General features: G+C 49.8%; 1 protein-coding gene and 1 long non-coding RNA gene across 3 annotated transcripts; both read left to right on the forward strand.

Moving 5' to 3' along the window:
* Positions 1-498: 498 nt before the first annotated feature.
* LOC122381926 lies at positions 499-1599 on the forward strand. The gene is made up of 2 exons (XR_006256605.1): positions 499-1269; positions 1527-1599. It is a non-coding gene; the product is annotated as an uncharacterized LOC122381926 (long non-coding RNA).
* A 1440-nt stretch (positions 1600-3039) lies between these two features.
* On the forward strand, positions 3040-9385 carry LOC122381925. 2 transcript variants are annotated; one of them, XM_043366714.1, is made up of 3 exons: positions 3040-8781; positions 8965-9055; positions 9313-9385. In XM_043366714.1, the coding sequence occupies exon 1, from the start codon at positions 3506-3508 to the stop codon at positions 8234-8236; it is 4731 nt and encodes a 1576-aa protein (XP_043222649.1). In that variant the 5' UTR covers positions 3040-3505; the 3' UTR covers positions 8237-8781; positions 8965-9055; positions 9313-9385. The 2 variants fall into 2 exon arrangements, with proteins under 2 accessions (XP_043222649.1, XP_043222648.1); XM_043366713.1 differs by having other exon boundaries at positions 3040-9055.
* Positions 9386-11185: the final 1800 nt, after the last annotated feature.

Genomic DNA, 11185 nt, shown 5'->3' on the forward strand with positions numbered 1-11185 from the left:
AAGACGTCCGAAGGTTCCTGCAAGAACAGCTGCAGGTCGACCAGGAGCATGGGCAGGCTCAGCCAGGCGCAGATCAAGAGTCGTCCTCGACGGGACTGAAAGTGGACGACGCAGATTGGGGTAAACTTTGATTCAGGCCCACGGTTTCCAAGGTCAAAGGCCAGTGCGTTTCATTTAACTCACGATGAAATTTTTTCTTTATTTTCACCGGATTATTAACCATCACCAGACTATGAGAAGTTGTTCCATCACGCAAACGAGTTTTCTTGCGACTGCTCACAACACCACTTGGAAAGATATGAAAATTAAAGCTTGGGTAACGTCCATGTCCAATAGCCTTTTTAACTTAAAAACACTTCATGTGTTTATTTATTGCCTAGGAAATCACAATATTTTATAGCTCGTATGCTCGATGAATATTCAGTATTTTTAGGTCGTATGCTCGGTAAAGATTTATTTTGGGTGTTGCAACTTCGTACCATGATGGATTGTGTAGGCGGCGCCGCTGCGGCGCGCGGTGGAACGGGGGTGCTTGCTCCCAGTCGTGCGCCGCTCCGCTCAAGCCGGCTCGCTCTTCCCTCTGCCCCGGTTGCCTCCCCGCTCTGCCTGCCTGGAGAGCCGGGACGGCCGGGACTACCTCCCCTCGGTTTGCGAGTAGCATCGCCCATGGTCCTAGAGGTGGACATTTTCGTATGGCTTTTACTCTGTTTGTACTTGATTTTGCTGTACTTTGCGTTTTTCCGTTGTATCATTTGTACTATGTTGATTGTCGTAAACGACCAATTTGAAATGTATCGCGTGATTATTTGCTAGTTTGAATATTCGATGGCTCATTGTTCGTTGGCGTATTGTTAGAAGGCAATTTCTGCAATACTTCTCAGTACTCGTTTGTTGTGTGACGTGCCACCCGGCTCTATGCCCGGCCATGATTCTGGATCATTCGCGCTGATGGCGGCAGAGGCGGTCGTGTCGTGTCTGTGTTTGCGCGAGCGATGGTAAGTGGCTGAGCAGTTGTATTTCACTATGATGCGTTAAAATGTGTGATCTGTTAGCTCGTATAGATATTCTGTTGTCAATTTCATATAAGACGTTTCAGCGCCAATATGATTAAAACCGAGACTATGATATTTTGCACTGAGGTAAACGACAATGGACCTGACTGGTGTCTGGATTCGTAGATATGGCGTCGGAGATGTGAGGCTGGCTTGGGAGGATGCCTCTGGATGTATGGACGTTAGCCGCGAAGCGACCCAGAAGGCACATTTGTCGGTAGGTCACGAAATGTCACGAATGTTAGGAAAGGTCACGAAATGTCACGAATGTTAAGAAAGGTCACGATTAATTTGATGTCAGTACGCAGGGATGCTGTGTTATCTGTGGTAGGGCCCCTCACGGCCTGTTATGGTGTATCATTTATTGGTACGTTTAAGCCCTCTTTGTTTGCCCACCCCTTTCGTTTATTTATTGTACGTTTGGTGACGCTTATTTATACGTCTTTTGATTTGTGTATTGTGTTTCGTTCCCAGCAACGACTGTTACTCTCGAGATCGTGTGGGCTATCCACTCAGCTCACTCGGTCCAATAAACGGTCCGTTAAGACATACTGGATTTCGACACGCTGGGTCTGGAGATGCGGCTACAGTTGCGACAAGTGTCGACAACGGCGACGAGCTGCCCACGGCAGAGTAGCGACTTCTGCAGCTACGCGTGAAGGCAGCTCGACCACCCACCGGGAGGACCTCGCAGCACGCTCACACCGGCTGGTGGCTCTGCTGGCCTCGTGAGGCGGCTGGTTTGCTGCTGCTGGCTGGTGCTGGTGAGGACTGAGTCGCCCCTGCTCATCAGTGAGTGCTCTACTTCTGCTGATATTTGGGGTAAGCGGGCTGTATGGTACTTGCAGTGGCGCAGTGACATTCTGATAAACGGTTCACAAAAACAGTGACTCTGGAGGCAAACTGGTGATCAAATGTGAACTATCTTGCAAAGTGTGTGCCTTCATGGTAAATGAGTCGAAGAGAACAGTATCTTGAGAAGCGACAGACACTTAGTGCATCAGTGTGTGATCATTTATTGTGCTGTGAGTTATGCTGAGTATGGTTTCCATTGTGTTTGCGTTCGCTGATCTACTAAGGGGTTAAGGACAACCTGTTGATTGATAGAGACTCCAGGATAGCATTGTTGCTGGTTAGTTCCAGTTTCCAGAAGAGCTTTCTAATTTGATTTGTGGTAGTTGGTTGTGCCCAGGCTCGGTCACGAGATGGATACGCTCGGCAAACTAAGGGTTCATCAGCTGAAGGCTGAGCTGTCGAGAAGAGGTGAAGATAGTAGAGGACCTAAGGCGGTGCTGGTGAATCGTTTGGAGGACATCCTGAAAGAGGAAGGCGTTGATTTGGCAACATTTGTCACAGAGTTTGGTAGATCCGAACACACTGATCGTGTAGGCGGTGTAGGATGTGATGGTCAGACTGGTGAAGGAGCTCCGCCGCTAGATGTTCCGGAAGAGCTAGACAGAGCGGGTGTCCGTAGTCGGGAAGTCGCTCCAGGCCAGGAGGCTGGTGGGTCGCTCTCTGTTGACCACTTTGATGCGTCTGGTACCGGGCCTGGCACTGGAAGCCCTGCTGAATCGGTGAAGTCATCCCGTTCTTCGTCAACAAGGGCATCAAGCAAGGCCACAGTTGCTTCAGAACGGGCCTTCGAGGCAGCAAGAAGAGCGGGACTGCATGCTAAGGCAGCAGCGTTGAGGAAAAAGCATGAGCTCGAAGACATGCAAGAGCAGTTGAGAAGAAGGAAAGAGGAACTGGAAATTCAAGCTGAACTGGATGAAAGCCTGGCAAGGGAAGGTGTATTGGCTCAGTTTGATAAGGAAGAAACCTTCAAGAGAATTGAGACATTAACGCCACAAGAACAAGAGAGCAGAGCACAAAAACAAGAAGAAAGAACAACACAAGAACAAGAAGAAAGAACAACACAAGAACAAGAAGAAAGAAGGACACAAGAAGAAGAAGATGAAGAAAGAGCACATGATCCAAGAACACGTGTACAAGAAGAAAGAGCACAAGAACCAAGAAGAACACGTGTACAAGAAGAAAGAGCACAAGATCCAAGAACACGTGTACAAGAAGAAAGAGCACAAGATCCAAGAACACGTGTACAAGAAGAAAGAGCACAAGAACCAAGAAGGACACGAGTACAAGAAGAAAGAGCATACGAACAAGGAAGAAAAGCACAAAATCAAGAAAGTGAACGAAGGAGAGCAAGCAGGGATGAGCCTGGAGCTCAGCAGCACGGGGACTCCACACAGGCTCTCCTAGCCCATCTGGAAAGAAGTCAGCTGCCCAAGGCTGAGATACCGATATTCACTGGAGACGTTACGAAGTACAGATCTTTTATACGTGCATTCGACAGTCGGATCTCCTCCAAAACTGATGACGACGAAGAAAAGCTGTACTTTCTCGAGCAATATACAAGTGGTAAGCCACAGGACATAATCAGGGGCTGCCTGCACATGACGACTGGATCGGGCTACCTGGAAGCCAGGAGACTCCTTGATCGGAGGTACGGAGACGAGGACTCAATCACAAGTGCGTTTGTGGATATGCTTGTGGAGTGGCCACAAGTAAAACCAGGAGATCTGGAAGGAATGGATCGTTTGTCACTGACGCTGAGGTCTTGCAACAACGTAATGAGTGGAATATCACCCGGAGCAAGGGAGACAGACCACCCAAAGACCATGCGGAAAATCATCGAGAAGCTGCCCTACAACCTGCAGGACCAGTGGCGCCGCCTAGCGGACCATATCCATGAACAGGAGCACAGACGAGCGCGCTTTGAGGATATCGTCGACTTTGTCGAGAGAGAAGTAAGGATCCAGACGAACCCGATGTTTGGTCGTCAGCACAGTGTCAGCAGGACAAGAGAACAGGAAGGTCAGCGGAGAAAGGTTCAAACTGTATCGGCAACAGTCATCGAGCCAGGAGCTCAGCAGCGGCGGGGATCGCTCAAGTGTTTGTTCTGTTCAAAGGCACATTACCTCGACCAATGTGAAGAGTTCAGAGGAAGGGCACCTCATGAGAAGAGTGCCTTCGTCAGAGAGCAGGGACTTTGTTTTGGGTGCCTCTGCAAGGGTCATCTGGTGAGGGAATGTGCGAAAAGGAGAACCTGCTCAATCTGCAGACTCCGTCATCCAACAGCACTGCACAACGACAGACCACCGCCAGAGCACGGTGTTCGAATCGTCTCTGACGGCCATGCAGGTAGTGAAGTGCCGCAGAACCCGAGTCAAGTCGTAACAAATGGCAGAGTGAAGCTGAGGAGCTCTTCCAAGACGTGTGCTGACTCGTCATCTACTATGATGTCTATCGTACCCGTGAAGATGTGGACTGATGGTGGCCAGAAAGTAGAGACGTACGCGTTTCTTGACGGAGGCAGTTCAGCGACGTTCTGCTCGGAGTCTTTGCTGAAGCAGATCGGAGCTGTTGGCGAAAACGTTAAGCTCTCAATGACTACCGCGTCAGTTGACAATCAGCAAGTGGACAGTCGTGTGATAAAGGGAGTCAAGATATCGGATCTGGGTGGAAGTACGTGCATTGCGATGCCTCCGATGTACACTCTCAGCACAATTCCAGTGAAACTAGAAGACATGGCGTCAAGCGAGGATCTAAACCAGTGGGTTCACTTGCAGGGCATTGATTTGGCGCGGATCGATGCTGAAATTGGTCTCCTGATAGGTAGCAACTGTCCTCAGGCGCTCCAGCCGCTAGAGGTAAGACGAAGTGAAGATGGTGGGCCGTTCGCGCTTCGGACTGAGTTAGGATGGGTGGTGCAGGGCCCAAGACGCGTTTGTCAGAACGAGAACGACAGAGTAAGAGTGAATCGTATCAGGGTTGTCAACGAGAGCTCCGATCTCCATCGCAGTTTCATGGCTTTGTACAACCAGGATTTCGAAGACCATGGTAGTTCTGTGGACGTCGGTCTGTCTAGAGAGGACCAGCAGTGGCTCAAGAAGGTGGAGACTGGAGTGCGCTTCATCAACGGGCACTACGAGTTACCAGTCCCCCTCAGAGATGAGCAGGTGTTTCCTAACAACAGACAGCAAGCAGAGCAGCGCGCCCAAGGTCTAAAGAAGCGGATGCTGCGTGATGAGAAGTATCTGAGGGACTACAGCAGGTTCGTCAGTGAGCTGATTGAGAAGGACTACGCGGAAAAGGTGTCCAGAGAGAGTTTGGACGCCTGCTGGGGTAGAACGTGGTATATTCCACACCACGGTGTCTACCACCCAGCGAAACCGGACAAAATCAGAGTAGTTTATGACTGCTCAGCGAGCTACCGAGGTGTGTCTCTCAACGATCGACTGCTTCAGGGGCCCAACTTGACCAGCTCACTTATCGGAGTGCTGCTGCGGTTCCGTCAGGAACCCTTCGCCATCATGGGAGATGTTGAAAAGATGTTCTACCAAGTTCGAGTTGCTGACAGAGACAGAAGTCTGCTACGATTCCTCTGGTGGCCCGACGGAGACGTATCTCGACAGTTGGAAGACTACCAAATGAACGTTCACCTGTTTGGTGCGACGTCGTCGCCATCCTGCGCGAACTTCGCGCTGCGAAGGACGGCTCAGGACTACGGAGGGCTGTATCAACCGGAGGTAGCAAGGTGCATACAGAGGAACTTCTACGTTGACGACTTTCTCAAGTCTGCGTCAACTGAGGACGAAGCAGCAGGGCTCGCGCTGGAAGTTCGTGAGTGCTGTGCCAGAGGAGGTTTCAGGTTAACGGGTTTTGTCAGCAACAGCTCAAGGGTGATGTCATGTCTCCCTGAAACAGATCGTGCTCCGAGTCACAAAATGGACCTCACTAAAGGTGTGCTGTCTCCGCAGAGAGCTCTAGGAGTACAGTGGGATGTCGATCATGACACACTCAGCTTCAGAGTGGAGGTACAGCGTGGTCCAGCCTCGAGGAGAGGAATCTTGTCCACTGTGAGTGCCATGTACGACCCCTTGGGATTTGGAGCTCCATTTTTGTTGCCAGCAAAGGTGTTGCTTCAGGACCTGTGCAGATTACAGCTGGGTTGGGATGATCCAATTCCCTACTCTCATCTCCAGCGGTGGAATCAGTGGTGTGAAGAGCTTGCAGACCTTCGAGATTTTTCCGTTCCGAGAAGCGTCGCCCCACTGCATGGTGAGGCTCGGAGTCGCCAGCTGCACATGTTCGCAGATGCGAGTGAAGTCGGGTATGGAGCAGTTGGGTACGTTCGAGTAGAAGACGCTGAGGGAAGGATTACGACATCCCTACTGATGAGCAAGTGCCGTGTAGCCCCATTGAAGACCTGCTCCATCCCTCGCCTGGAGTTGACGGCTGCCGCTCTGGCAGTACAATTGAGCACTCAAATACTCTCCGAGACAGATCTGCATTTCGATGAGGTGTGTTTTTGGACCGATAGCGTCTCAACGCTCCGCTACATACAGAACGTCACATCTCGCTTCCAGACGTTCGTGGCCAACAAGTTAGCCGTCATCCATGATGGCTCAAGTCCTAACCAGTGGCGATACGTCCCTTCAGAGCTGAATCCGGCAGACAGCTTATCCCGTGGTCAGTCAGGACCAGCGTTTCTTGCATCTCGCTGGGTTCTTGGCCCAGCGTTCCTCGAGAGCGCCGCCTGTGAATGGCCGGATCAGTCACAAGTCCAACAGCTTCAGGGCAGTACAGAGGAGCTTGAGATCAAGAAAAGCGTAGTCAGCGCCACCACAGCTACAGAAGGTGATGACTACACTGCACAGCTGCTGAACAGCACAAGTGACTGGTTCAAGCTGAAGAAACGTGTCGCATGGGTGCTTCGGTGGAAGCAGCTGCTGCAGAAGAGAGTAGCCGGCAGGAAGGAGTCCGGTACACGTGATGAAGATCTTCTTTCACCTAGGCTGTCCGTACAAGAACTTGAGATGGCAGAAGCTGCGATTCTGAGACATGTTCAAGAACAGGCGTTTCCTGAAGAAATGTCCGGTTCAGTGAGGAAGTCGAGCCGTTTGTTCCGTCTGAATCCTTGTGTGGTTGACGGAACTCTACGAGTCGGAGGACGGCTCGTAAACGCTCAGATTCCAGACGCTGCAAAACATCAGTTGATTCTTCCCAAGAATGGTCACGTCACTGACCTCATTATACGGGACATGCACGAGAGAAAGGGACATTCTGGAAGGGAATATGTCCTGGCTGAGTTGCGCCGAAGGTTCTGGATTGTGTCTGGAAGCTCTGCAGTACGCAGAGTTCTGTCAAGATGCGTTAGATGTCGAAAGATTCAGGGTTCGGTGGTGACACAGCAGATGTCGAACCTACCGGAAGACAGAACGGCGCCAGATAGTGGAGTTTTCAGTCGAGTTGGGACCGATTATTTTGGTCCGTTCTATGTCAAGGTGGGACGAAAGCAGATGAAGAGATATTGTGTGCTTTTCACGTGTCTCGCAACTCGGGCTATTCACATCGAGGTGTGCGAAACCCTAGATACAAGCTCTTTCATTAATGCTCTTCGCAGATTCCAGGCTCGGAGGGGTCAAGTGAAGTTTATCAGGTCTGACAATGGGACGAATTTCACAGGCGCTGAGAGAGAGCTGAGAGAAGAAGTCCGTAAGCTGCGAGAGAAAAGCGTTCATGACTGCTTACTGAAGGAGGGGATCACGTGGAAGTTCACCCCTCCAGGTGCCTCATCGCAAGGAGGTATATGGGAGAGACAAGTTCGGAGCATCAGGAAAGTCCTGAATGCGCTCCTCAGGGAGCAGACGATGACTGACGAGTCGCTCCGCACGCTGCTATGCGAAGTGGAGGCTGTGCTCAACAGTAGACCTCTAACGACGGTATCAAGTGACCCAGCTGATCTGCAGCCTCTCACCCCCAACGACCTGCTACTACTGCGTGGTGGTCCGGTGCCAGACGGCATCTTCAGCGAGAGGGACAGCTGCTTTGGTCGAAGGTGGAAGCAGGTGCAATATCTCGCCGACCTGTTTTGGAAGCGTTGGGTAAAGGAATACCTGCCACTTCTTCAGCAGCGCCAGAAGTGGGTCAGAACACGGAAGAACCTCTCTGTTGGTGACGTTGTTTTGGTCGTTGACGTGAACAGCCCGCGATGTCGATGGCCTCTCGGACGCGTATTGGAGGTGTTTCCGGACGGCGAGGGTCTTGTGCGTTCCGCTATGGTGAAAACGGCAAGCAGCGTCTTGAAGAGGCCGATCTCGAAGTTAGTGTTTCTCATGTAGAATAAGTAATGTGACGCACATGGTGCGCACATGGGGGCGGGTGTAGGCGGCGCCGCTGCGGCGCGCGGTGGAACGGGGGTGCTTGCTCCCAGTCGTGCGCCGCTCCGCTCAAGCCGGCTCGCTCTTCCCTCTGCCCCGGTTGCCTCCCCGCTCTGCCTGCCTGGAGAGCCGGGACGGCCGGGACTACCTCCCCTCGGTTTGCGAGTAGCATCGCCCATGGTCCTAGAGGTGGACATTTTCGTATGGCTTTTACTCTGTTTGTACTTGATTTTGCTGTACTTTGCGTTTTTCCGTTGTATCATTTGTACTATGTTGATTGTCGTAAACGACCAATTTGAAATGTATCGCGTGATTATTTGCTAGTTTGAATATTCGATGGCTCATTGTTCGTTGGCGTATTGTTAGAAGGCAATTTCTGCAATACTTCTCAGTACTCGTTTGCTGTGTGACGTGCCACCCGGCTCTATGCCCGGCCATGATTCTGGATCATTCGCGCTGATGGCGGCAGAGGCGGTCGTGTCGTGTCTGTGTTTGCGCGAGCGATGGTAAGTGGCTGAGCAGTTGTATTTCACTATGATGCGTTAAAATGTGTGATCTGTTAGCTCGTATAGATATTCTGTTGTCAATTTCATATAAGACGTTTCAGCGCCAATATGATTAAAACCGAGACTATGATATTTTGCACTGAGGTAAACGACAATGGACCTGACTGGTGTCTGGATTCGTAGATATGGCGTCGGAGATGTGAGGCTGGCTTGGGAGGATGCCTCTGGATGTATGGACGTTAGCCGCGAAGCGACCCAGAAGGCACATTTGTCGGTAGGTCACGAAATGTCACGAATGTTAGGAAAGGTCACGAAATGTCACGAATGTTAAGAAAGGTCACGATTAATTTGATGTCAGTACGCAGGGATGCTGTGTTATCTGTGGTAGGGCCCCTCACGGCCTGTTATGGTGTATCATTTATTGGTACGTTTAAGCCCTCTTTGTTTGCCCACCCCTTTCGTTTATTTATTGTACGTTTGGTGACGCTTATTTATACGTCTTTTGATTTGTGTATTGTGTTTCGTTCCCAGCAACGACTGTTACTCTCGAGATCGTGTGGGCTATCCACTCAGCTCACTCGGTCCAATAAACGGTCCGTTAAGACATACTGGATTTCGACACGCTGGGTCTGGAGATGCGGCTACAGATTGTTTCAGTGACCCTGAAAGGCTACATGCTGTGCAGCTGCGGATCAATAAAAAACAGAGAGCAGCTGCGCAAACATATTTTCTACACCAAGACCGAACACGAGACGGCCCACACCTCCTACGCCGTCGCCCTCCGGGACCATTTCCCGGATGTCCTGGTGCTCCGTGAGGGGCCTAACAACGAGACGTAAGAATGCTTACATATACTCTGAGATCCAATAAACAAACGACGTGCACAGAAACCTAAAAAATGAAGTAGGTAAATCTGAAGCAGAGATGTCAGTATTAGGCACATGATGGCGTTACGAAACACATGTTTCTTTCGTAGCATGAATTTGTCTCCGCCCAGGGTTTGACCAGAGCTTTAACCCCCGCCGTGCTGGGGCGTTTTTACCTTCTCCCCCTCCTCTTTCAGAATATACGCGGATGTCACAAAAACGGCGACGCGATTCTCCACATTTTTGGCACATCTTATCATGCATCTTTTCTCCATAGGTAGGCGAAATTTTAAGTCCAGGTCATCAAAGTTCAGGTCACCAGGTCGAGTTAAGTAACCCAACCTAAAACCATTGCATTAAAATCATCTCAAGCAGCAAAAACACAAAAAGTGGTGTTCACTAGTTATTTGCAACGAGCACCTCTACAATGAGCACTGGAGGTCGCGTGGCGTCATTATGGGTCACCAACAAGCAACAACTCTTCTCGATAACTCTCGCAATAACTTGCCTACTCCATGTCGCTAAGACGCTCAGAGGCCGGGTTTGAAAGGAGGTAAGCGCAAAAACGCTCCTAGCACTCCATGAAAAACGCCGACCACCAGCACGGCGCGGGTTAAGATCACCAGTTTGTCCTGACCTCTCCAATAAGTATGTTTTGGGAACACATATTTCTTATTCTTATTTAATTGCGTCATTACAGAACAGATAAGTCCGGCGCCCGCCTGCGATTACAAGGCTCGCTCAGACACCTGGCGGAAAGCGAACGCCGCGCTGGGCGCACATGTAAAGCGCCGTCATCCGGGCCTACCGAGGGACTACCTGAATCGTAGAAAAAACACGAGCGTGGTAAGTGACGTGTCCTGCACGGCTAATCAGTTAAGCACGTAATGCAAACCTTTCCATTTTTCACACAGCGCGCGCTTGGTTATGTGTTGATTAGATGTCAATCGGATACCAACTTTTTGGTATACCGATACCAAACCGATACAAACTTGGTATTTGGTATTTCAATACTTATGTTTTTGGTATTTTGTTGGTATTATGAATCCTTGGTAATGTCTAAGAGGCTGTGAATTTGGTTAAAGGTTGGTATTTCCCTCATGATCCAAAGATGGTTCCGTTTCGGTATTTCCTCACGGTTTTGGTTGGTATTTGGTTTGGTATCGGTATTCCGATTTTTTTGTATTTGACATCACAATCCTACCTACTGCTACACCACTATTTTGGCGCAATGCTAGAAAGCTATTATGCTATTAAAAGGCAACCAAATTGAAATTGAAGTTATATAATTGCTTGTAAATGTAATGAGTAAATAATGTAATGAGTAAATGAGATAATAAAGAAGATGATTTAAATATTTTTTTAAAATATATAACCTTGGAAACTATATTCTGGTAGGTTAAGTAGAAAATGGTCCGTGCAACCTTGTTTTTAGGGTCTTGTTCTAGCTATTGTCGATGTCGTCGAACGATGCTGGTTGGATCTAATCGAATGGCCTTAGCATCAGAAATGGATACGGTCTCTATGGTCAGCACGGT

The sequence above is a fragment of the Amphibalanus amphitrite genome, unplaced genomic scaffold, assembly GCF_019059575.1.
Source record: "Amphibalanus amphitrite isolate SeventyFive unplaced genomic scaffold, NRLGWU_Aamphi_draft 000130F_arrow, whole genome shotgun sequence".
NCBI classification, from domain to species: domain Eukaryota; kingdom Metazoa; phylum Arthropoda; class Thecostraca; order Balanomorpha; family Balanidae; genus Amphibalanus; species Amphibalanus amphitrite.